The sequence below is a fragment of the Dromaius novaehollandiae genome, chromosome 13 (assembly GCF_036370855.1).
Source record: "Dromaius novaehollandiae isolate bDroNov1 chromosome 13, bDroNov1.hap1, whole genome shotgun sequence".
Lineage (NCBI taxonomy): Eukaryota > Metazoa > Chordata > Aves > Casuariiformes > Dromaiidae > Dromaius > Dromaius novaehollandiae.
Genome location: NC_088110.1, coordinates 14786874 through 14814596, shown reverse-complemented (window position 1 = coordinate 14814596; position 27723 = coordinate 14786874). Strand labels below are relative to the sequence as shown.

The 27723-nt window shown below is 37.3% G+C and overlaps 1 protein-coding gene across 2 annotated transcripts; it reads right to left on the bottom strand.

The window, feature by feature from the left end:
* Positions 1 to 27723, bottom strand: DYNC1LI2 (dynein cytoplasmic 1 light intermediate chain 2). 2 transcript variants are annotated; one of them, XM_064519710.1, is made up of 14 exons: positions 27559 to 27723; positions 26770 to 26843; positions 25672 to 25788; positions 19456 to 19686; positions 12882 to 13048; positions 12447 to 12540; positions 11704 to 11839; positions 11111 to 11222; positions 10857 to 10916; positions 10116 to 10157; positions 9523 to 9640; positions 8468 to 8584; positions 6008 to 6089; positions 1 to 3004 (listed from the first exon to the last, which is right to left on the bottom strand). In XM_064519710.1, exons 1-13 carry the CDS (start codon positions 27651 to 27653, stop codon positions 6049 to 6051), a joined length of 1404 nt encoding a protein of 467 aa, XP_064375780.1. In that variant the 5' UTR covers positions 27654 to 27723; the 3' UTR covers positions 1 to 3004; positions 6008 to 6048. The 2 variants fall into 2 exon arrangements, with proteins under 2 accessions (XP_064375780.1, XP_064375779.1); XM_064519709.1 differs by lacking the exon at positions 6008 to 6089 and having other exon boundaries at positions 27559 to 27722.

Genomic DNA, 27723 nt, shown 5'->3' with positions numbered 1-27723 from the left:
TAAAGCAGTCTGGATTCATGTTTATTGAAGCCAGTAATTAAAGACATGTCCTCATTTTGCCAGCACTAGAAAGCAAGATTCCACATGACTGCATACTGCACCTGGTTAAAGCCATACAACTGGACTAAGGTTTGTGTTTGATACATTTGCAGTCCTAATTGTAAGTTGGAAAAAAAAAAAAACAATAACCTTAGTACACAGGACAGTGAACTTTCATTTACAGCATTTATATTGTTAAGTTCATGATGTACAAAGCAGTCACTTTCAACGTAGTTAAATTAAATAAAATATGAAATTCTGTTCAGTTTAAACAGCTTTTTAAAATGCCAATAAAAAAGTGCAAACTTAAAAATCAAGCAGCATAACCACAGCATTTTTATGGAGGGCCAATCCTTAAACTTTTTAATTGCTTCAAGTTGAATGATTTCATCTTTTGTTTTTTTAGTTTAAACATGAACAGTAGATGCAGTCACTATAATGCATATAAATATAGTCATATAATAGTTTAAACAGTCTACCATACAAGTGTATCTGCAAATAAAATGAAGTTTCACTTGAAAATGTAAAGGCTGTTTGCAATTTGGCCTTTGGTTCCAATGCTTGAAGACACCAGAAGAACAGTTGTGCAGCTCACCAAAGCTGACAGACTTTGGCAACCACAGGACGCTACATTACTTACAACTTTTCTTTCAATAAACTAGGAGCATTCACTTGCAATTAGAAACCAGAAATCTGTTTCTGTTTTGTCAGAAGCATCTTTCTGCAAAACTGGTATGTTATCATACATTATCAGTTTTGATCAATTTTAGTAAATTTAACATTCTTACAAAAATGGAAAATACTTCAATTGTAGGTTTTAGCCATACTGCTAAAGAAAGTGCTTATCACGTTAGAAGACCAAAAAAAATGCAGTTTGGTACTGAGGTTTTCAAACTATATCCTATTACGATCACACTTTTTCAATGTTCCCGTCTTGCTTTTGATGTTTTAGTCTCCAGTCTAAATTCTTAGTGTCAGAAGGACAGTATGTAATTACTTCTTTTGGTGCAGTAACTTGCAACTGGCACCCATTACACCAGGAAGTACATTCACATGGTGCTAGCCATCCACAGTCTTAGTTTAACTGTAATCTAGACAACTGTATAACTTGAGGTCATACCCTTTATTTAAAAAAAAAAAAGTAAAAAAATTATAATATTTTCAACAAAAAACTGGCACAAATAACATACTTATGTTAATGTTTGTCAAAGAGGCAAGTAAATACTCTTAGCTTTCTAGATAATATTTAGACAGACTTACAAGAACAGCCTCTTGATGTAACATAGGATTTGAAGTTAACCTGTACTGTGTTAGTGGTCAATCTAATTCTGTATATTTAAGTAACAATATATATTAGGGAAGTTATATCCAGACATCCGATTTAGTACAACAAGTTCATATCAATAAAAAGTAAACTCTGCATAATTCAAATTGTGGTTTTTCCCTTCAGCGTTAAGAGCGCAGAATATGCTTGGTATTTTTAATTTATGGTAGTGTGTACATGTAAAACAAGCATACCGTATATAAAATCAAAGTGCCATTTCAGTAACCATAGCAGTTTTGTTTGATTTTACAGAATGATGGTTTTAGGTGACCATGGACAGAACTCCATTACAGCTATGGGGACAACCACAACCCATCTTTCCAAATGAAATGCTACATTAAAGGAAATACGAAACCAGTTATTGACTCTATGTTCATCACGTACACATTCACACCTTTTTAGGTCACCTTCAGAACTGGAGCTGGCTGCACCTGCAGCAGATGTGGTTGAAACAAGGGCCCTGAAAGTTTTTAAAAAACCTCCATAGGTGTAAGGCAGGAATCAATTTTAGCTTGGTAGCTAATATTTAGTTACAAAAAGTAAGAAAAAAATACTGAGTATTCTGTAGCACATTTCATTATGGGAAAATGATATGTCACCCACCATTCTTCATAGGCTAGCCTCTTGGCATAAGAAAAAGGCAGAAGCTATCAGAAAACAGGATTTAAAATTAAATACAAATTGCCAAACTACTGATTTTAAAATAAAACCAAACAGTGACTGTTTGTACTACAGTGCACAATAAGTTCAAGCACCTTCTAAAGACACATCACACGCTGTGCCAGGCACTTGGATCTAAACAAGTTACAGTTTCTCCCTTTGTCAGCTACACCAGAAAGGGCATCCACACTCAGACTTTTTTAAAACTAAAAAAAAGATTTATAACAAGAATAAATTCCCATGATGCTTAGTGTTTGGTTTGGAAATTTCCAATGTAAAGTAGTCTTTTTAAAACAGTGATTATTTACCCTATGTGGGACACAGGATTTAATAACATTGCTCCTCTCCAGTCAATCCAACATTCTAGTTTCTTACTGAACCAGATCTGTTTCCCCTTTTAGGGCTGCATTCCCTACTTAGGCTTCTTTCATCTAGTTAATGCTCTGTTATACCACCACCACCTTTCCAAGTATATAATGCATTTGCAAACATACAAGTAGCCAATTCCATTAACTCTGAAAAAGGATTTCATTTCTCTTTCTTGCGTTGTGTGCAGTCAGTAGTAGTATTTTCCTAAGAATTCTGCATTTTGCTTCTCTGTGCTCTTCACAACAGGAAATGCAGCTGCACCTGCTTACCTCCAAAATCAAAAGAATTGCCCTATATAAACTCTAAATGGTTATCTTATACAGAGGGATTTTATATGCAAACTTCCTGAATGTGCACTTTTTACTGGGACAAGGCAATGACATAATAAGCTCATTTCCCCTGCCCCAAGAAAACTGATAGCATCTGCCATAGCAGAAAATTCCTGGTCTTATCAGATCAATATACATAGTTATTTGGTCATTTACATATGCATTTTTAAGCGTTATCAAGCTTCATTCTCTGTTGGAGGAGAGTTTGTTGTTACCATAGAGTCTGGCTTGCGAGTCATCCTGTCCAATTCCTCTTGAACATTTGTCAAAACTGTTTTTTGTCCTAAAAATAAAAATGACAAGATTTAAGCAATCTAATTTCAAGGAAATGTTTTAACTAATGAATACAAGTATTCATAATTTTTATCTGTCAGTTCGTTATTTAATTTGTTATTTCACCACCTAAAGAACACAGAGCCTGACCCAATGCAAGGTAATGTTTATGGAAAGACTTACAGATACGAAGGTTTGATTTGTTTCCAAGAGATGAAATGCTGAATTGTACAGTAGCATGAAGTATGAAAATATCTGTGATACATCTGATAGCAACAGACATTTTAAAAGCAACCACATTTACAATTTTCTATTAAAAAAATCATCTGCACAAAATTCTATTATTAGCATAGATAGCAAGTAGTTTATTACAACCTAGTTTTTAATCACAACCCTTCTAAGGTACGTAAGGCACCTGCCCCCTTCCCCCCCCCCCCAAAAGAATCACATTTGTTTGGTTACACCCATACTTGCTGAGTTTTAATATCAAACAGCTAATAGGAGGAACTCTTTTATTCCAGCAGACAATGCTTCCCCTTAATAAAGGGGACATGAATTGCATATTCATTTAGTATCTCAGAGAATTCATTTCAAAGGACTTCTTCAATTGGAAACAGACACACTGAAGTATTTCATGCAAAGGCATATCTTACATTTTTATATTAGATTCAGAACTTTGTACCAATTCTCTATCTGAACTACCAGTTTAGAGTTAATTCGCTTATTTTGAAAATTTTAAACCCACAGACAAATTATTCACTAAAATTGGAACAATATATGCTAATGCACACAGCATACAAGCATTTAAGATTAAAAAGCTACACTTCTAGACAAAAAATAGATTATATAACCATGTACCGCTTCCTTACATAGCCAAAGAATTTAACAAGCATCTGTTTTCCAGCTCAAATGTGTGTGAAATATTAGGTGGATTTTTTCCAGGGTACATGCTGAAAACATTAAGGCGGCAAGACTTGACTGTTAGAGATTTAAGTGTTTTTTCCAAAGTACAAAGACATAACCAAGTTAAAAGGTTATCTTTAATCACTGAAAGGGTTTTAGATTTAAGTGCTAGTCATAAGCCACAGTATTATTAATAGCATCTATTCAAAGCATCAGTACTTACACAAAATTTAAAAATTAGTACATTAACTGTAATATAAATGTATTTATAACTCACAACACAAAACCCTTTTTTTGTAGGCTAAGCAGCCCTTGAGTCAAAAAACACACACAAATTCACAAAAACTCCACACACAACCCCCTAACATTAAAAATCAATCAAAAAATCTCAAACAAAAGTAGGCCTAAACAAAAACTGTTTTTTGTGTGCTGGATGAACTGGACCCTTAAGCCTCCAAGATAATACCAAACAGCTGCCTCCTGCAACTACCTCATTCTGCACCAGAAAAACATGGCCAAATTATTCTATGATACGTAGGTTTACATACTCTCCCCTACTGCCATCATAGGCAAGCATCTTTCAAAGGAAAAGAAATACAAGAAGCTGGTTTTAGGAAAACAAAAAAATCTCTTCCACTCTAAATTAAGTTGACATTTGCTTTCAGTTTTCCTATAGAATATTGTCAAAGATGGTATTGGCCTTGATCAATTAAATGTGCGTTACGTTCTCATATACATATTCTTTTCTAGGTTAGAGTGAGAGCAAGGAACCATAGCTCCTCATCTATGGCACAAGGAGGGTAAAGACAAATCTTAGAATTTGAAAGAATATTCTTGTGAATATAAAAGGAATAACTTTTTATATCTAGAAGTCTATGAGAAGAAAAAAAATCCACAACACAACCCATCCACAACTGAAACCCCTCAAAGTATCAAGATCTATGCATAGAGGAAAGAGACCAGCAACAGAAAGGCAAGTAAGACAGGTCAAGAATTAGCCTGCATGCAAACAGACAGAAAAGCAGGCTCCGCCAAGACAAGCGAGTTCTCTCAAACATGTGTTAACATAGCAGAAACGAATCATTTAGTCTGACTGATACATTGAGATCCACAATGTTTCCTTCATCCTATGACAGAATCTCAAAATTTCAACCATAGGTTATCCACAGTTGCAGGAGAAACAGATGGTCTCTTTAAATATTTTTAATGGCAGCCTCCTGAAAACTTAGGGCTCTTTAAACAGTTAAGATTAGACATTTAAAATCCCTACAAAGATGATTTTAGTATATATACTAGTATAGAATAGTTTGCTATAAACAAGGCTACAAAGTCATCACTTTAAGATCTTCTCCTCAACTCTTCCACAAAAAAGGATGCTTTTCTGTTATCACCAGCATCAGCTGCCTTATAAATAAATGAGAGCTTTTCAGATACCAGCATTAGGAGCCCTTATCTTCTCAGGAAACTTTAATCTTACATTGGGTGAACATAAGATGTGAGAACATCAGCTGGCAAAGAACAGGCAAATTTTCTTTCAAGTGGAAGCTGACTCTTCAATTCCATAAATCCGGGGATGATCATGAGCTGCCAATGTGATGCAGTGAAGAAAAGCCAACTGTGATCCTGGGATCACTTGGGAATGGTACTTCCACCAAAGAAAGAAGTATCATTGCTGCTGTATCAGGCACTACAATGAGATATATCTGGAGTGCTGCATACAATTCTAACGTACTCAAGAAAGATGAGCCAAAAAATGGGAACTAGTGAAGAAGAAACTAGCAAGGAAAACAGCTCAATCTCTAACCGAAGACTAGAAGAGAACCTGTCTAACTTAGTCCAACAAAACAACGTTAAAAAAGGATGAGTGACTGCTGTCTCTAGATGTATCAGGAGAGAAATGAGCTATTCGAACCAGAAGTTAATGTTAGCACAAGATATACATATGTATGTATACACATAGCCATTAGTTACCTTTGAAATCTCTTGAAAGGCACATGATGTTCAAGAAGAAGGAAACAGAAGAGTCAAGCCCACTACAGACTAGTTAGTTTTTACTCTAGTATTTTTCCAGAAATTGCAAGTATGTTTTAAGGGTTTACAAACAGCCTACCAGCACAACAATCAACATCCATCTGTTACCAACAAGTTTTGTCAAGCCAACCAAATTTCTTTCTGTGATAGAGTAACAGGTCCTGTGGAGAAGGGAGAAGTGGTCGATATTACATCAGACATGACCGTCATATATATACATAATTACAAAAAGACAGTCTTGATATTTCAGAAAAATGAGTGTATTATAATTTTAAAAGTAGACTTCATTAATTGCCCACAGTACTAGCCACTATTTTTATGCAGCAATGTACTCTGCCCAATTGTTGAAGTTATCATATGTGCAGGCAAGCATGCTGGAAGGGACTAAAGGATTCTAAAAGACAGAATTAGAGGTAAAAAGTTATCCATATAAATTATCAAAATGATAAAGCAAAAAGTACTACCTTTGGAAACACTCAGGTAATATGATACAAGCTGAAAAACATCCTACTAGGAAGTAGAAATTGTATTAAACTGGCTGTATTATTATAACAAATCCTGATCAATATCATACAGATGCAAAAAAGCTAGCATCATGCTGAGATGTTTTAAACAGGAGTACAATACATAAAACATTAAATAATCCCTACTTAGAACTGGCAAAGCCTCATCTGAAGTACTGTGTCCATTTTTGAGCACCAAATGAAATATCATCTGAGTGGACAGCCCAGAGAAGAACAGTAAGAATTACCAGAGCCATAGAAAAATATATCCTATGAGGAAAGACTGACAGAAGTGTATTTTTGTAGTCCAGACAAGAGTGAAGGAAGAAAGGAAAATAGTTTTCAAGTACACAGAAGACTGCTGCAAAGAGAAGGGGGATACGCAGTTCTCTGTGTCCACTAGAACAAGACAATTAGTACTGGGATTAAGAAATACAGAACATACAATAGGAAAAAAGAAAGAAAGAAAGAAAGAAAGAAAGAATTAGAATACACTTTCCAGTGAGCTGAAATTATATGCATTATTTTGGAGTTTTGGGTTTTTTTTTTTTTTTTAAATCACTAGCCAGGAATACTGATGTAATTGGTCCTGCCCCAGAAAACAGGCATAGATGAGACAACCTCTAAAAATTACTTCTAGTCCTATTTCTGTGAAAACAGTTAATTTGACATTGTTGTCTGTAACAGCACGATGCTGCACTTGATGAAGTAGCAGGTGCCTTTCAGCGTTTAACTGAAGAGGGCACTCTGGATTAAGACTCTTCTACTATGTTATGCATTGCTACCCACTTTATTTCAGATATAGCTATTTCTGTAGGGCTGCTCCTAGGCTTTTTTATAGCTGTTAAGAACAATTACATAAATTAGGATAACAAATGTTTCCATTATGCTACAGTATAATGGAAACAAAATTCATAGAATTTACCATTCTAAAAAAACAAAAATACTGACCTCCCATAAATCGAATTCTAGCCAATTTTGAGCCTTCACAACATGGAAAGTCACGTAAACCTCCTCCCCATCTCAAAAGATCCCTTTCTTTCTTTCTCTAGAATAGTTTCAGTTCAAATACATATGCTCCAACAACTGTTCTGGTTCTCTTACTGCCTATATCATAGCTGTATCTGACATCAAATATATATATTTTTTTATATCCCGTTCAGAATGCCTGGGCCTTACACTCTGCTTTAAGCATCAGAAACTGTAGTTTTGGCATCACCATTATTTTTGAGCAATTTCACAAATCTGGGATCAGAAGTAGAACTTCTATCAATAATTTAGCAGTGAAATAATTTTGGAAGTAAGTAAAGCTCTGGAATGTAAGGAGTGACAGGAATACTAATATCAAAATGAAACAGTTAAATTATCAGCACAGAAGTGAATTTCTAATTTTGGATGGAACAACTATGCGTTTTAGAAAACCAAATTCTGTATAGATACCAAATATTCAGATGGGTTTCTTTTATTTTCACCTAAACTGGTGCAATTACTCATCAGCAAACATCTCATAAAATGAGGGAGCAGGCACACATGCAGAAAGAACCCATTTGATCAGTGCTACCAGTTGTGCTGGATCACAATAAATTACTATATAATTAATGAGAGAATAGCTTCAAGCTGCCATGGGAAGTACTTCATTTAAACTTCAATCCTGGGGAGAATTCAGTGATTTGATTGGAAACTACAGTCCAAGGCCAATAAATACTACTTGAAAGGAATTCAGTTTAAGTGTCAAGAAGGCAATGAATTCTGAAGTAAAAAATTAGCACCTTCCGAATACAATCAAGATTCATTTGTATTTATTTCCCAGCAGTGCAATTTCACTCAGTGAATCAAGTTACGACAGATTTAATAGAAGTCCCAGAGGTGTGAAGTTGCAGTGGTCTAGTTCTTTTCTGAGACACTTTATATTTTGGCTCTATCATCTGTCAAGCTCTACCACTTCACTGACCAGCTTAAATGATAAACAAACATAGATCAATGTGAGCCAAATTATTAAAAATATGCAAAACAGCCTGCAAAAACACATCCAATACCTGATTTCTTGGCTGTACTTTGCACTCCACCAGCACCAGGACTCCCAGGAGAGCCAGTCTTCTTGCTCAAGAGACTGTTAAAGAAACTAGCCAAGACACCTTCACTTGCAGCATTATCTAAACAAACAAATAAATCACAAACAGTTATTACTGGCAAATCATAGAACTTGTTTTTTCCATACATACGTAACTCTCTCTCACCAATCAAGCAGATAAACCTCAAATATTGGAGAGTCTCTCCCTTACTTAATCCCTATTTTAAGACATTAGTCCTTTGCACTGTTCAACAAAGGCAGAGATGAGTGAAAGCACATTACTGCTCTTCTGAGATGGGGGACACAATTTCAATCTAAACTTTGTACGTTTTTGTTTTTTCTAAATGTAGAAGCCAAGAACAAAAGTATGAATGTACAAAGTGCAATTAAAATATTCATAATTTACATGTTTATTATAAAATAAACTGCTATAGAAGTTTTAAAGCTGTCTTCCATGTCACACTACTTTTGTTAGTCAGAACTTGGATATACAGCAACGGGGTGAGACTTAGAATTGGATGAGTATTTTAATCCATGTTAAGTGAAGTACAATATTAAATACACAGCAATATTGCTCCTCCCTAGTTTCTTAATGCACAGACAGGAAAGAAACCAGTCAATAATGTGGAGCTACATCTTAGGGGCGTGTGTGGGTAGGGGAGGCAGTTAAGTTCCAATTATTTCAGGTACTACAGGAAATGACATTCTGGAAGAGGGCTTAATAAAGGAATGGGTTTCATCATCTATTCCAGAGTAAGTGATACAAATTCTAAAACTACACATAGTTTGATGTCCACTCTAATAATCCAACTTATGCATAATAAATGTGTTTAGGCAACTTAAGGAACTAATCTGGCTTCTTGGCAATAGCAGAAAATCAAGTTTGCAGCTAAGGATTCATGTCATAAATTAATTCCTGCTATTAAACTAACTAGTGAATATACTCCAGAATCTTTTTTATATAAAAGGAATTTTAAAGGGAAATAACACGATAAAAATACTAAAAATGCTAATTCATACTTTTAATATTTGGATCCGGTTTCTTAACTGATGTTATTGGTGAGGCACTGGGTACATTGGTGGGACCAGCTCTGCCTTGAGTTCTTGGGGATCCTGCAGGTCCTCTTGCAGGAGATTCCTTAAAAAAAAATAAATAAATAGTCCAAATGGCACAAGTCAGTAAGCAATTTAAATGGATTAATTACATAAAGTAAATGTAACAGTAAATACAAATTGCTTTTTTAACCTTTATATTGGTAATGTAGTGTAAACACACACTGGAAAAAAAAAAAGGCAAAAAAAAAATCACACAAGTTGAATTTGGGCATATGCCTCTACAGTAACTGAGAAGATAAATCACTATAGCAGATTTTCAGTTCAATAATCAGATATTTCTATGCTTCTATAGTGATTTTAAATATTACCATATAATGTTGAATTTTCTGTGGTTTGGGCAGATTATGTATTTTACATTTGTATTTACAAACTGAATCTCTAGAAATTATAATCATTCACTGTTCATCAGAATATGCTTTTAATTCAGGAAAGAGATGGACCTTTTTCAAAAACTAAACAAAATAAACGACTCCTACTCTTCTCTGGAATCTACTTACTGATGCTCTTGTAGGCGTTGCTGGCTGCTTGGCAAGGAATGACTGCAAAAACAACACATTAAGGATTTTAAATATACTCCAGAAAAACTAAAGGAATAAAGTACAGTGAAGCTAACTGACCATTCATTTATTCGATCATTTATTTTCTGATATTTATAGACTTTGTCTTTGATATTTAGAGATGTCCAGACTTTACCGTCAGAGGACAAAGTTAAAATGAATAAGTAAGTCTCAGTCCTTTGTCTTACACAGACCTTCCAGAACCACAGACACCCAAATCTGAATCCTCTATGATATTTATAATCAACTCTACAGGGAATCATTAGTAAAGAAAATAACAAGATTTAGCATTGCCAAATTCAACACCTCAAAGCCTTCCAATATCTCTGGCCGTTAGAAAACCACAGTGCTAAGATGTTATGTTTTAAAACTATTTTTATTTTACAGAGCAACACATCTATGTCGGGAAATTTCAAATGCTTTGTTTGTTCCTCTGCTTTGAAATGTAAATGTTTTCTGTTTTCAACACATTTTTCCTTTCAGTGCGCCAAGATGAGTGGCCGTATTTTCTACTCATGCATTAAAATAAGAGTCTTATTTCACAATTACATCTTAATTTGCAAAACTGTACAGTGGATATCTAGTGAAGCAAGTGAGGAATGGAGAACAGGGCAATAACAATGGAGAGCTTAAAGTGAAATCTTGTTTAGTATGGACTTTGTTTTATTCTTCCATTCTTACCTGTTGCTTCATAAGAAATACTTGTTCATCTTCTGCTGCCAACTCTTTATCATGGACTAACTGTTGAACAACATATTTTCTCATTAGAAATAAAAACTGAACTGTTTTTATGGTTCGGTCATCAAAAGGGAAGAAAGAGGCTACTGCTTTAACACCATTCCTCACATTAGCATTGCCAGCCATTCAAGCAAACTGTATCGATTTATAGGGTGGGAAAGGGCAGGGAACAGAGGGGATGACAGTTAACCCCGTACCTTTCTTACAGGAGGTTTTACAATGAAGTCCTCATATGCATCTTCTGGTTTCACTGTTGTGAAGTTTTCATGTAAAATGGCAATTTTCTTTTCATTGTCCCAACCAGCAGGTCTATACACAAATTCGAAAGAAAGCTTTGCCTTTCCAGTCACAAAAAATTCTTCTACAGAGATTGTTTATTTACTGCCCTCTACCTGAACAAGGTAAGTTCATTAAATGCCTGTCCTAATTTTCAGCTAAATTCAAAAGATAATAAAAAGCTGGTATGGTATATTCTGAGTCAAGTAACCCAAGTAATATGCACTGAACTTTTTTAATCCAGGAATTCAGAAGACTCATATAGCAAGCTTTTGAATGACACAAACCATTTAAGTTCACTTTTTTCCAGAACCAGACAGTATGCTCTAGATGTTTTTTACTTTTTTCTAACAGATGGAAGTTTGTTACAACATTTCACATTCAATTTCCAGCTTAAGAATATAACACACTAAAATAATAATGCACTAAAGTAATAACTTCATTATGTTTATATGAAGGGTAATGTTTCAATAGAAAACAGTTTGAAAGCATATCTTTTATATAACTGACTTACATAAAAACTGCATCCTTTTCTACCACTAAGGCAGGTGTGGTAAACTGAAAACCGTATGTTTTATGTACAATGTACTTATACAACAGGTCAAGGTTCTTTTCCTCCTTAACTGATGTATAAATCAAGGCAGCTCCATCTGATTATTCATTTAAGGAAAATCATGTAAGATACATTTTTTTTTTCAAATGATAGTAAAAGTTTCAAAACAAGAGCTAATGGTCACATATCTAACAGCTCTATTTTTTAGGTAATAAATCGAGTTGAAAGGTATAGTTATAGCTTTTGAGAGGGGTTAGTTTCCCCTCCCTAGCTATAGAGAGGGGAAATAATGGGAGAAGACTCATGCTACTTTTGTTTGACATACATAAGAAGTTACCTATCCTCCTAGGTATGTAAACCCCTTTATCCCGCCTGGGTTTTAAGTGAAAACTGCAAGTTTGGGGGTTAAAAAAAACAAAAAAACAAAATCAAACAAAACCTCACTCACACACCCTTAAAAAAATGCAGCACAAATCCTTTGTAAAGAAACAAAAGCTCAAAATCCCATGCATGATTTAAAAATTAACAGAAGTTTTACACATCTCAAAACATTTAAAAAATACAAATGCTACACAGCAAACTACTAAATAGCAAGCAATTCTAAAGTACAATTTCTCAGGTTAACTCTATATGCAACTCTATACTAAAACATACTTCCTTGCTTCACGCATTTCAGTAAATCTCTTCAGAGTAGGAAAGGATACACTGTAAGCAGAATCTACGAATGTGTGACTGAATGAAGTCAAAGTGTTCTTCTCGGTAATCATGCTCCTTCTCTAGTACGCTCACTGCATCACACTGGGAGGGGAAAAAAACAAAACCAAAAAACAAGCCAGCCAGTTAATCCCAGCACATCTCAATATATTTTCCTTAATATCACACCCACTTACCAGGTTTACTTTAAGCTTTTCATTTTAAAATGCCACCAATAAATCAAAATATAAAGTAATTGGCATATAACAAGATTATTACCCTTCTTCAAAACTAAAAATTGACATTGATGGTAGAAGTCTACTTTTGAGAGAAATCCCTTTATTATTAATCCAGATTTCTGTCCTGCATTTGTCAGTATAAAGCACATTTTCTGAAAGTAAAGTAATTATATTTTTCCATAATAGTGAAGAGAATTAGAAGCTCACTTTTGTACAAACTACCAGCACAGGAATACCAAGGTTGTGAGTCAGCACATTTTCTCCAAGTGGCAGAGAAACACTTTCATCCTCTTGGCCAGAAGAAGGGCCTCTTCTCTGCGGTGATCCTTGGTAGCCTTCTTCAGGTTCTACATACTCTTGAAACTCTTTTATAACTATGAAGAGAGAGATCTTCATCAGGCAAAACAAACAAACCCATTTTTCTTTTCAAATCAGAATTAATTTGAATTAAAATAATTATACCTATGACTAACTAGAAATCTCTCCTTTTTTTTAAATAAGGCACTACATGAGAACAGAATCCATGTTTAAATGAAGGGCATCCTTGTTGCCCTTTCAAACACGACAACTGTCCTCACCCACAACTTACATCAAGCTAAATCAAGTGCAGTTTGCAGCTATTACAAAGAAACAAAACTAGCAGCAAGAGCTATAGTATACACAAATACACATTCCTCAATTCAATGTATTTCATCTTAGGAGTGTTCACAACAGAACATATAGGTGTAGCTTAGCAATCCCACCTATACTCAATTTGTATTCGGTTGAACTTTTTGAAAAACGCACAGTCAAAATGTAAATGGACACAGAAAACACCAAACTGAAACAGCTACTCCTATTTATAAAGCATCACTCAATTTAAGTTGCTATTACTCTACCTTTCTGTCTTACAGGAGTCAGATGCTATAAATATATAAAATATATACTGCATAAATATTAGATTCAAGGACTTTCAAACGTTATCTGAAGGTACTCAGTTACATTCTGAAAGCCTGCAACAGAGTCTAGACAAAACTGACAGTGTATGGCAATGATGAGGGTTCCAATAACATTAAGTACTATCAAATACTGACATGCCTAAGAAATGGGACTGTTCTGGAAGTGCACTGTGATCCATACATGGTTTATCAAAACTGAGCTGCAACCTACTCCTGTTGTGTGTTTTTTCAGGATGAAAGCTGCAGACCAGATGTATCTCTTACTGGATGTGCCTGCTCCCAGGCACCCCATTTCCCCGGGGCCCCGGGGCTCTCCCCTCTCATGTCTATCCCACCTGAAGCCGCCGCCTCCTCTCTTGGCCAAGAGGAGCGCTCAGAGGAAAGGGGGCAGGCAAAGCTCTACGATTTGTTCCCACGAAAGCATCTTTATTTTAGAAACAGTCACAGAGGGAGCAGGCTGACTGTGTGAACAGACAGGAGAACTCTTCAAAGAGGCTCCAAATCTCCAAGACATTCACGAAGATACAGTTGTGCAGCAGATCCACCCACGTGACAGGGAAGGAACTGCTACTGCACCGCAGGCCAGCAGATGCTTTTGAGGATCAGGAACTGGTAAAATCTTTGGAAAAGTTTCTAACTCAAAGCTTGCAAAATGAAGTCAAGTCACTGTACTCTTTCAAAATATGAAACATTCCAGTGACAGAATGGGGATGTGGAAAGAAGAACAAGTCAGAAAAACTTTTTTTTCTGTTCAAAGCTGTACAATCTACAACTTGCACTAGATATAGCAAACAGGGTGATTCTTGTGGAAGACAAGGGAGCTCTAGTCCAGAGCTTTTTTTTTTTTTTTTAATAAACTTAAACCATTAAGACTTTCAACCACAAATTCAGTATCTCCAAAGAACCAGCAAAACAAACAATATCCAAATGCAGTTACTTTTACCTAAATTTGGAGAGGCAGTGCCTTCTGGTGGAGAGGTTTTCACAATGTTTTCAAAAACATGGTTTTTTTCCCTAATACTGTTTCAAATTCAGCAACTGGAAATTTAAATTATATTAAAAACATACTGCATATTTAAAATTTTTATTAACTATCTCAAGGAAAGCCAGTTAATACTAGAATATTTAACTAGAAAAGAGTTTAAAAAGTACACATTTCATTATTCAACCAGACTCTTCCTAGTTTCTCATGATAGCAATCACTAATTAAAGTCAAGTATATCTTCTTATCAAGACACAGATATAAATACCAGTCATTTTCATACACCTTTTGATTTCAGCAGATGTACGAGAATATTTCACAATACTGCTCTCAATTTAATACAGCAATTTAAATAGACAATGTTAGTTTCCTCAGCTTGTTCATATCAAAGGAGAAAAATCTTTTCTTATTAAGCTATTTATTAGCATAAAACCTATCAAATTGGGGAAAGAAAAGCTTCTCCTTAAAACAGACTCTCACAATGTAACACACCCTTATTCAAGCTACCACCCAGCAGTTTTAGTAATATAAATAATACCAAATGCAACATAGAAATTTCAGAAATCTGAGGCACATCCCCATGCATTTTTGCTTAACAGGTATGAAGAGTACAGCCCTAGAAAGCAGAGATTCCCAACTCCTCCCTCTCCCCAGGAATAAATAGCACCACACAACGTCCATCACTGGCCAGTTATCAGCAAGTCTGTATCTTACTCTGATTGATGCATGTATGGAGGGAGAAAAGCCTCCGCTGTGCACATGAACTGTTGCTGTGGATTGTTAATGAGGTGTATGGACTGAGAAATACTACAGAATACACTCAGCTTTAGCTGACAAAGGTCTCTGCTAGACAAATAAATACAGTTATAAGCAGATAAGACCTATCTTAAGAACCTCTAACTGCTGGATCTTGAATATAGATACACTTGTTCCCAGAATTACTTGAACTGATTATAATGTCAGTTCCCAACAGGCTCTTAAACAATTCTTCAAGACTCTTATTCACTCCTCATTCCCATTCAAAATTTAGTCTTGATGTACGTAAGTAAACCTGTATCGCAAGTGTGGTCAGGATACCTCTTACGAGCAAGCTACATCCTAAAAGATATAAAAAAGCCCATTTCAGTTTAAATGTTTCTTTGCCAGACAGTAATTTAACAAACTTTTTCCTCACCTCCCGTATCTATCACTTTCTCACTTGACCTCCACTTTCAAACTTTTAATGGACATAAAGTTCATCATGTACCCAAACTGCTTGCATAACCTTTCTAAAATAAAAATAAAAAAAAGGAAAACTATGAATATTTTCTCCTCCACATAATTCATATTAAGTAATCAGACTTTATATGGTATAGACAATAACCTCTCTTCTTCCTTAAGAAGCAGGGAAAAAACACTTTGGTTTAAATTTCTTTGTTTGAACAGGAAATACAAATAAAATGTAAGAAGCTAGAAAAATGCCTAGTCATCTGAAGAGAAGCAGCCAATACTCTGCCACCTACCATTAATGTCCAGAGTACTAAGAATGGCCTACTGCACTTGAAAATTGATAGTATGCTATAGAAAAAACAGAAAAACCCTCATTTACAGTGTTCTAATTTATCTACCAAACTTGTGACATATCTAGATAAAGAGCCCTTTCTTCATATTTAATGGAATAAATGGATATTTTTTCATTTGACACAGCAAGCAAATGCAAGTTTCCTGTTAATTGTTTTGTTCTCATGCACTGCTTATTCCACCCAGCTATTGAAAGATAACTATAATAAGAACAGATATCATGCATGTCACAGCAGCAAGTGACTTGTAATGAAATATCAGCCAAGAAAGCAATCCAATTATTCTTAGGTTTGATTGTTCTAGATGCAATAAAACCCCCAATCTGTTTATCACTATTTAACAATTTTCAGATAAATACATTACTGTATTTACAGTCTTCAGCTCTGAATAGTCCAAAAGAAATTAATACAATAGCTACTTTACCAGCATACTTCATTTCTGCATTTCATGATTTTTGATATCTTTTTCTGCTCTGCTAGGGATGCAAAAAAAAAATTTTACAGACTTTCCTTGAAATTATTCAGCACGTGTCATATAAACGATGATTTATCAGAATTTCAATCTGAATCAGGTTAGAACATGAATTGACATAATTTATTTAAAACCACATTAGCCAAGTTTTTAAACAAGGAACTTTCACAGTTCTAAAAATTATATGCATCAGTGCAGACAATGTTCTTGGTATACTCTGAATAATTCAATTTCTTTCAAAGCAGCCTGATGCTTCCATGTGTGTTTCCTGCCCTCCCATTCTGGAAGCTCTTTAGCACAAAGGGAAAATTTCTCATATGCCAGATGGAGCCTAGCATTATCCACCCAGTAAAGTCAAGAGTAAGTATCTCAAATAGCAAACACAAGACAAGAGGCTGGGTGGGGAAAGGCCACAAAAACCTTGAAGGCAAAGACAAGCAGTCTGAAGTCCAACTCAGGAGAGAGCAGTGAGCTAACAAAAGGATTTCTGGAAATTGGTAATAAGATCCTAGCAAGAGAGAAAGAACAACCTAGCAGCACTTCAGATGGATGCTTGTGGGGTAACGCTTATGAGAAAGCTTATTCTAGTAAACAAGAACTACTGTTTACTGGAACTGCTTGGGGTAATAGCTAGTGCAGACGCTCAGCCTGGTCCACATGAGCCAGCTTAAGTCTAGAAGCAAGCGTAAAGGAATACAGTTACACAAGCTGAAGTCTAGGAAGACAGACATCCACGTGACATTGTGCTGCAATGGGGCTTTACCGGTGTGAATTTGGTACACCTTTTAATTCTATACCCTTTCTCTGTGTTTTGACTGCTAAATTTACATGTGTACTTGATTATCCAGATTTTTCTCATATTGGGGCTATTAAAACAGTGCATTGTCAATTTTCTAAGTGATAGCTTATTCTAGAAAGCATATGGAGGAGGATTTTAGTAAGGAAAACTTTGCTGGTATAGCTTTCTTGGTGGACTGTAGTCACAAAGTGTTCCTCATGGATGTGCGCTTTATACTGTTGAGGGAGTTTTGTTAGTAATATAGTCACAGCTATACTAGGAATTACTTTTGGAACAATTATGCTGTCAAGAAAATTACAAACTGTGATGGCCAAAGTTCTGAGCACAGATTTGACCTGATGCAGTCTGGATGCAAGAACTTAAGAGATACATATCAGAGATGACGTAAGCATCCCATAAAGCAGGTGAGAAAAGATGTGGGAGGAAAGTTTCTGAATGGAGACAGCCCTGTTTTACCGGCGTTGTGATACTGGACTGAAGTTCACTGCTCAGCCATAGGATGGCAGCAGAGTCCTGCAGCCCATGTAGTAGGAGCCTCTCCCTAAATTTTCTTTCTCCCTTGACTCTATTAAAGCGCAAGAGAAACTAGTAACTTCTAAGACACTTAAATTTATAAATCTTTATGATAGTACTACTCGAATGTCTTCTAGGTTCCCCAAACATTGTGCTCAAGCATTGCCATAACTGTAACTGGCTGTTCCATGCAATACATTCTTAGTGAAGGTGAGAACATTTCTCTTTCCAAAAGTCAACTTGAAGTGCACAAAAAAAATCCGCATTTATTTGGATTGTCATAAACTTTGGTATGTCTCAGCAAAATACACATCTGGACTAACTGTTGTATTTTGAGACTAGAAGTAGCTAAGTATAGCCTTTCTACCCTCCCCTGTTTTCCTATCGACTGCCCCCCCCAACATAAGAATGCTTTTTCTCTTAAAAACTGCCGATTTCATAACCTTTTTTTTTCTTTTTACACCAATAGCCTGATGATCAAACTTCAGATAGCTTCAATCCTTAAGTATAAATTCCAACGGATATGCTGTATGCACCACCCTTTTAGGAAGCAATATTTAACGTTCGGAAAGGAGATCAGCTATACAGATACATCTGATACAACATGCCAAAGAGATTACACCGCTCCCTAAAGTGAATCCAAGCAAGCTACGAGACAGTTTTTACAAGGTTTAGACACTCCAGCACAGCTAGCCACCAGCCATGAACAAAAGCAGCAGCCAGCCAGGATCAGTCTAAATCTACACCTCAGCTGAAAAGGAACGCATGTTGCTAAGATCTTTTCCACTGAAGGAATTTATTTTGGAGTAATTCAGTATGAATGAAAATAAATAAAAACGAGAAGAACCAAGGCTCCAGGGAACAATTCTGCAGCGATAACTGCTTGCCAGTGCCAGATTGTTTCCTGCCATGGATATGCCAGGAAAGAAGGTTAATTTATACAACATTCCTGAAGTCACAGGGGAGGAATGGCTATACTGAGAGACAATTAGACATACCAGCATCATGGTGTGAGGCTCAGAAGAAACAAGGGAAAAAAATAAGGAAACCTATTGGAAGACAAGCACAGTAGGGAACGGATCCTCACGGGATACTGAAAGCATGTGGATGTGTTTGCTTTTCTACTGATTTTTGTCATTATTTTAAAACTGTGATTCTGTATAAAGTTAGCTTTTTAAGAACTGGCCTTTTTTAAATTAAATAACCAAGATCTCGTTACTGCAAGGTATTTAGACCATTAATTCACCTAAACCTTCGTTAGCACAGCAAAAATGGAATAGTTCTTTTAAATCCTAATAGAGTCTATTTGAATTAGAGCTGTAATCACAACTTCAAAGCAACTTTTAGTTAAGTCATTCTCAAAACACAAATCTAGAGAAATTTATCATTACGAAAGAAGGTTGGCCAAAAAAAAAAAGAAAAAAAAAAAAGAAAAAAAAAAAAGCTTCTAGAAAGCTACCCTAAAGATTTAAGAGCCAGTAGAAAAGGGCAAGAATATAGGAATGCACAAAGACTTACACTTCTGCTCCATGTCTCTCATCTCTTCTGGAGGAATTTTCAGCTTATCAATATGTTCCTGCAAGACACTGGCCCACTTCTGTAAAGACTCCATAACAGTCCAAGGTCTAGACATATCTGCAACGAAGACTACTATGGTGTCTTGCAGAGATTCTGCAGAAACTGCAAACTTCAACAGCCCTTTATGGTATAGGTCTCCATCCAGAATCCAAACATTACAGCGAGTATGATCTGAAAAGAAAAGGTACAGCTGTAATTCAAAAGATGTCAGCTCTTTGCTTTGCTAGTCTGTGAGTAAACAGAAGGGTACCTTACAGTGTTAAATGGAAGACTGGAGCCTGGCTATCAGCAAGCCTTGCCTGTTTGCTTCTAACACAGATACATGTGTAAATGCCCACATTACTTTGTAGGTGCCTCCATTCAACAAGACTTCTCTTCAGTTCAGGATCTTCTAGTTTAAAACACAACTTCTCTTCTTTGGCTTTTACCAAGGACATCTGCCACAACATTTTTTAGATACTGCACAGTATTGCTGAATTTGAAATACGTATATCCCAAGTAAACCAGAGATATATGTTACACATATGTAACTCCAAGTTCAAAAGGGGATCGTTATACCTGAGCCCAGCAGGGAAGCCTTAGGTGCCACACACACACATAAGCTGTTTTAACATCCTAAAGACATCTCACAACAGAAGTAATCCGCAAACAAGATACAAATAATAAGCAGCTTAGGTTTCTAGGACAGGAGTAGGAGGGGTAAACATAGGATAAACTTACAACCTACCAAACTTAATAGTTGTGCTTTAAGCTGTTCTATCTGCTCTTAAGTCATGCTGACTTAACACTGGCTTCTACTTGTAGCCTCTTTAGAGAATGAGTACTGGACAGAAAATTTGTATTTTAGTTTATGTGTTTCTTCCCCCCATTGTTTTGATAGTGACTGGACAGTTTTTGTTGAAATGCAAAAATAAATCAGCTGGAATGGACAGCTGACACGAAAAAAATTTATCCCAAACATGAACTTTGGCAAGAATAGAACAGACTAAAAATGGGGTATCAACAGTGAGTCTCCACAGGTGTTACATACAAGATAGATGAATTTTGGAACATATGCACTAGATCAGCAAACCAATCACTACAGACCCCAGATTTTCAAAACTGCTACTTTATAATTACTCTGGTCCACTATATTTCCCTGCCTTGTGCTCTAAATCATTCAACTTCATAAAATAAATACAGTCTTTCTGGCTGTGAGAACTGTACTCTAAGAAGGAATCCATCAGGATCAAAAACATTACCATAGTTGCTCTAGAAAAAGACAAAAATTTGACTGTGGAAACTGAAAGGAGGAAAGAGTAGCGACAGACATACTGTCCTTCTAATCAGATCTTAAACAAGATTACTGAACAGTGCAAATTAAAGACAGATGACACTCTAGTTGCAGTATATGGGCAATCTTACTTCAGCATTTTTATTATGCTCCTACTGTTATTCAAACACCAGTCATCACACAAATACACCGACAGTTATGCTTTTAATTTAATTAAAGATCTTTTCACTTCCAACTGTGCACCTCAGAACTATAATTCTCAGTAAACAGTTACAATGCTCCTTTGCATATTCATCACTTAAGTCTCCCCTTCTGTCCACCCCCCCCCACCTCACCACACACTTCAGGAAACCATCACACTGGTATCACCACGGAGTCTCACAGCACTGCATGTATGAATCTAAAGCTACAGGAAGGCCAAAAAAGTGTTCAAAAGCTGAGGGAAAAAACTCATATAAGTTTGGAAAAGCAGAAAGGTTAAGTTAAGACATAATGTGAACACAGACACACAACAAATGAAACACCTATGCAGGGCTCTCTTATCCCCTGCATCCCAGAAGGATCCTTTGTGTATTTACCAGGAGAAATTTACCAGTCAATAAAAACCCCAGGGGCTTTGTAGAAGTTTAAGGTTATTAATAGACATTTGATAGCACAAATGCCTTCTTAAAGCAAATATTAAAGTTTTAAATATCTAACTTCAGTCTCTGAAAATTTACAACTCTCACGAGCACTTCCATAGACTCTCTTGTGGTAAGTGCTCCCATCACAAAGATTGTCAGACCTTAGCAGATAACAAAAATTAATGAACAGTCTAATTCATTGAGTCACTTTTTTAAGCCTACAGCTAAAGGTTACAGAGTTTTTGTTTGCTAAGCACCCCTTGTCTTACTCAAGGGTTCTGTTTCTTCTTAACATCTAGAACACAGAGACTGAAACTACTACCTAGATAAAAATCAATCTGCCAGGAAGAATGGACGCTTGACATTCTCATAGATATGGAAGAAAATTTTTTAAAGATAACATGGTATGAAAATGAAAGGTTTTCTTCCTTTCTTACAATAAAAGGAAGATCATCAGGTATGGCCTGTGATTTTCATTTACTGTGAACTTAAAAACACACTTAAAAATACAGTAGTGTTTGTTTACACCTTTGGCAACGACTTGATGGCAAATTCAACTTTGTCAGCACCCCACTAAGCTCCCAGTTAGTCATATGATGTGAATGTTAACGCCACCTTTTATAGACGCTATGACATGAGATGACAAAACAGAGCAAACAATTATCAGATCCTGCTGAAAAACAGGTGCTACTTTTAAAGAGTATTACAATAACTGATAAAATACCATTTCTAAATTCTGTCAATGTTTCATTGTCCCTTTAGCCGTAGAAATTGTTTTCCACCTTTGATGAATTTTACTGTAGAGCTGATTCCATCAACTGCAACTACATGTCCTGCATTTATACAAAATGTATCAAAGTTAATTAAATATATTTAAAATAGATATCCTTGATCCAAGCTGTGAAGAGAAGCAGAAGAGGGAAAAATCATTTTCAAGAAAACTACTTCGAAGTTGTTGACAAAAAAACAAATTTAATATTATAAATCAATGTACCAGCACTGCTTGGCTCATGCTGGAACAACCAGTTCAACTGGAATATGCACATGATATGACTGAGGACAGTCCAAACCTGAGGCAAAAAAAAAAAAAACCCACAAGACTACTTGATTCTTTTTTTTCTTTTTTACAAGTAGCAGTGCAACAACTGTATAGCATTTGTGATCTGATACAATTCAACTGAAAATTCTCTGTGCATTTTAATTGTCTGCTAACCTACACAGCACTCTACAAAATGAGTCACCTACTAGTCGATGTAGTATGTCTCACTGTCTTGCTACACATCCTCACTTTAACTGTGCCCCATCGCTGCAAGAGATTCTGAAACCTACACTATAAGTACAGGTCTCATAACACAGTTCTGCAGAACGTTTCTTCCACATCCCACACATTAAGACTCTCAGCTCTCAAAAGCTGGCTATCCAGCACAGGCACAAAACATCTGCTCATCGCAAAGAAAGGCAAAAAATTAAATCTTACTTACCATGTTCCCTGGGAAATTCCACTAACACAGGACTCTAGGGCCTCACCTTCAAGGTCACTTAATATTCTGAGTTAAATTTACAGCTAGTGCTATAAATGCTTTCATTCACATAAGCTAAGGTGTCATGTATGTAGAAGAAGCCATATGCTCCAAGGATATTGTACCTGAGGCTAATGATCTAGGAGAATCCTCTCTCTCTCAGGACAGCTTGTCAGGCGTTCCCGAACCTCTTCTGGAACAAATGCCTTAGCCTAGGCAGAATTTGGGATAGTACCCTAGGAAGGAGATTTTTCAGGTACAGATTCAGTAGTGGACTTACTCTAAGTTATCTTGAGACCTAGGGACCAAAGTAGTGCATGTTACATTGAATGACTGATGTCTGACAGAAATAGAACTGAACCAGCTAGTTACCAAGTTAATGGTTACGTATGTATCTTGTCATCCAAGCCAGGTATCAGCCACTGTCAAGAAACAGGCAGATGAGAGTGAAAACAAAAAAGTTACAGGCACCTGTATTAGCCACAGAGGTCCTCCAAAAACAAAACAAAGCAAAAAAGTGTTTTCTACGCATTTGCTTAACCTTCCTATAAAAGAAAGAACACTTTAATCACTGATCTGGTCTTGCAGGGACATAACAAGAGTAACTGTAAAATAAGTTATGTACCTAGCAATCTAGAGTAATTCCACCTCAAATGTAGGTAGCCTGATTCAGCAATCCCCCAGAGACGATGAGAGGTCCTGGGAAAGGGTGGGGGGAGGCTACGGGAGGAAACAAGCAGCAAGGCAGAAGATGATTTCTCTTAAGATTTTCATAGGGACATAGATAATGACTCAGCACTAGGACCAAAATATGTTTTCCTGAACAGAATAAACTTCTGAAATGAAAAGGAAAAAAGTAAAGACAGCAAAGAATGCTTCTAGTACCAGGGAATGAATATGAAAAGACCACCTCCATTCTACTACAGAATTTCAGCTACCGGTGTTGATTTGATAGTAATAGTAAGCTCCTGAAGGGCTATCTTCACTTTCTTGATGACTTCCTACAATTATGGGGTCAGCTAAAAGGCTTTGTTCCCAAATCTGCACCTGGACATATGCATACACAAAGTACACAAGGAGTTTAACACAAAACAAGTCCTTGAGCAGGAAGGGTGTTTTCTTTGCCTGCTAGGAGATCCTGACCCACTTTGCTATTTATTTTGCTTGCTGGTGACACTAACGAGACAGAAAGGAAAAAGTCAGGTATTATTAGATCCTAACGCATCCATTAAAGGGATGCACGAAGACCTGAATTTTCAAGCTCAGTTTGCTAGTCAAAAAGGTCTGTTTTTCCCTGCTGCTGCTACCAGAGCTCTTATGACATATTTCTCCTAATCACCTCAAGTACTTAACACTTTCAGATACTCAGAAATAGACCCAAAATACTTCTAAAGTAGGGAGATACTTGAAGTTTAATAGACAGCACCAGGAAGAACGTCACACCAAACGTTTGTTCGCTTATAATATCAACTCTTTTGGTACTGCAAAAAGCCTGACGTCACAGGCTGTCTTGGCACCCATGATGGTAGGGTTTTTTCCACTGAAGTATTTACGCAGTACCAAAGAAGATTGTCCACGGTGAGAAAGCACTTACACTAAGAACCTCAAGAAGCCAAGAATCGTCTCAGCACTGAAAATTCCAGCACAGAAGCTTTTCTGAGAATTGCAAGGTTAGACGGCCACTGAAGACACAAGTGACGTACTCATCCTTCAGTTGTGCCTAACTTAGTATCCAAAGACAGTTTACTACCATGTGAGAACGGGACCAATCTCCATAACAACCAGCCACATATGGTACTTAATCACCCATGCAAGCCTGCAGTACATTTCCATTCCCAAAACACTGTTACAGGATATAGTTTACCTATTTTCAAGAACAAGGATGAACCACCTTCATTGCTTCCCTCTTCTGAGCTGAAAACTCAGATGATGATCAGTAGCATGATTCTCATTTTACAAAGAGGAAAATTAACACACAAAGAGATCTGGCAGTTTGTCCAAAACCAGCCAGCCAGAAGCAGATTTAGGAGCAAGGAAAACTAGTTCATTCCCCATTTCTTCCGGTCCCTATCCTAACAATGGCACGATCATTAGATCCTGCTGCCTCCCTGCTGTTAAGCGGTATCTTGCCCCACACATACTGGGGGGCAGCAATCAACCACAACAAAGAGAAAGACACTGGGGCAAAGAGAAGTTTCTCACTTTGAGAAAAGAAAATACTGATTCTGTCAGTCTTAAGCTCTGTTCTTCACTCATTCAGCTGTGACTAATAAAGTGTCTCAATTATACTTAACAAACAACTTATAGGTAAGTCCCCCTTGCAAGAAACGTCTAAAAACCCAAACCCCGAAATCCATATTTAGTATTAAGTTCTCATGGATGTGTCACTTTATAGCTATCAGTACTTGGACCTCACGGCAATTGATCTGCTAGCTAGTAAGTCAACATCAGCAAAAAGTATCTGTCCTGAAAGTAAATGGATCCTGAGGGAGCTGCTCGAGTGTACTTCTTCCTCATACACAGGTCGAGCTGTGAGAAGGGAAATAGGGTGAGAGTAGTCCGAGTGTAAAATGCATTTCACTTTTAAGAAACTGATACAGCTCATAAAGCATTTGCAAAAAGCCAATGCTAGAACCAGCTACTTGGATATAACCCAAAACATACTGATGAAACCACAATTTTAAAAAATCATGTCAGCTACTTAATTACAGCAGAAAGATTACATATAAAATGAACTTACCATCTCTGTCTTCATCATGAATATTTAGATATAAATATTCCAGCCCTCTTCCTTTCTTGCCATGCTCTGCTCCCTGTATTTTAGTCATAAGTGTGGTTTTACCTGAACCGTCATCACCTGCCAGTAAGTTTTTACGGGGGGGGGGGGGGAAGAAAAAGACATATTCAGAATTAATTGTATTTTTGTAAAAAAGGTTTTTACAACATGCTTACAAAAAGTATTCTTGTCTATGTCTGGACCATAAGTATTTGCTATTTTCCAGCTGAATCTGACAGTTCATACCAAGACAAACATAAAGAAGCACTCCATTGTTCAGTATTACATTCTATTTGTTTAAACTACATTAAGAATTTAACAGCAGTATAAACCAGAAAGAAAGTAAATCTGCCAGCCTCAAGACAAGAACGCCATAGCCCTTATTGCATAACCTGATTTTAACACATTGATGCATCAGTTTGTTCACATTATTTCTGACTATGAAAAGGCACAGGAATCCAGATCAAGACAGATGATTAAAAAAAAAATCATATGAACTTTCGTATAATTTGACTGAAAAGCATACTACAACACCAAACACTTTTCCCTGGGTTCAGGCAAGAGAACAACCCTTTGGTATTCTAAGATGATCCCAAAAGTATGTATTTTATGTTCTAATTCACAAAAAACAGCAAAAACGAGTGTCTGAACATCCTGAAGACAAAACATAGAGAAACACGTAGTCTTTTACCCAACGAGAAGGTTCATCATTTAAATCAATAAAAATAAACCATACCTACATGTGTCACTGTGACAACAACATCGGACTTTGCCTATGCACACAAGTAAATCCATTTTAAAAAAAGGGATTTTAACGCCAGCATTTAGTTATGCAATCCATACTCGAAACCTCAAGTTAACTGGTTATTTTCGTTTGTCTTGTACGGTTAAGTTAAGCTGATACACGACAGTTAAATCACCACCCTAATAGACTTTTAAACAAAATACATCCTCTCTGCTACTTGCACTAGTACTAGGGTTACCTTATTTTAAACACAAATATACTTTGCTTTTATAAGAAGAAGAAAAAAGAAAACCCTGCTACTTGTATATGCTACTTACCAAAAACAAGAATATTTTTGCCCGATGGCAATTTAGACCTTGACCGGGTAGAAACCTCGCTCAGTATTGAGGACCTGGAAAAGGAGCAGCATTGTTACGAGGCTGCTGCAAGACGCACGCACCCACATGCTGCTCATTTGACAGCAGCGGCGAGCGGAGCGCACCTGCCCGGGGCAAACCCGCTCACACCCGCTCTGCTTACAAACGGGACACAATACCACAATACACCTCTGCAGGAGCATCTCCCACACCGAGGAAAGCGTTTGTAACGGGTAAAGGCTCCTGCAGTAGCGTTTTTTGAAAGTTTCCTCCCTTAATAAAGGGTAACATGACTGCAAAGGAAGCCTTACTTGTCAACTGATGACTAAGTCTTCCCACAATCCACTACTGTATCTTATAAATGCGTTTTTCTCTCGTTATCGTTAAAAAAGCCAAAGAAGGTTACTCACGGATAAGCGGCTAGCGCACAGGAGACCGAGCTCCCGGACGCTCCCGCAGATTTCCTGCGCGACACGGGCCGGGCCGCAGGCTCTGCCCCCGCCGCTCCCCGGCCCCGCGCGCGCCCAGCCCCGCGGCCCCACCCCGGCCCCGGCCCCGGCCCGCACTGCGCGCCGTCTCCGCGCCGCCGCCCCAGCGCGGCACCCCGCCGAGCCCCGCCGTGACAGGCGCGGGCCGCCGGCGAGCGGCCGCTCATCCCAGCGCCCGGCTGCCGGGGCGGGGCGGCGCGGCGCGGCGCGGCCCGACACGACGCAGCACAGCGCAGCGCGCCCCGCCTGCCGCCCCGCTCACCAGAGGTTCTGCCCTTCCTCCTCCTCGCTGGGGAGCTCGGCGCCGCCAGGCCCGTCCGGCCCCAGCAGCTTCTTCTCCACCAGCACCGGCGCCATCTTGCCAGCCGCAGCCACAAAGAGTGACCTCACCCGGGGCCGCCGAGGACCCCGCGCCTGCCTGCCTCCC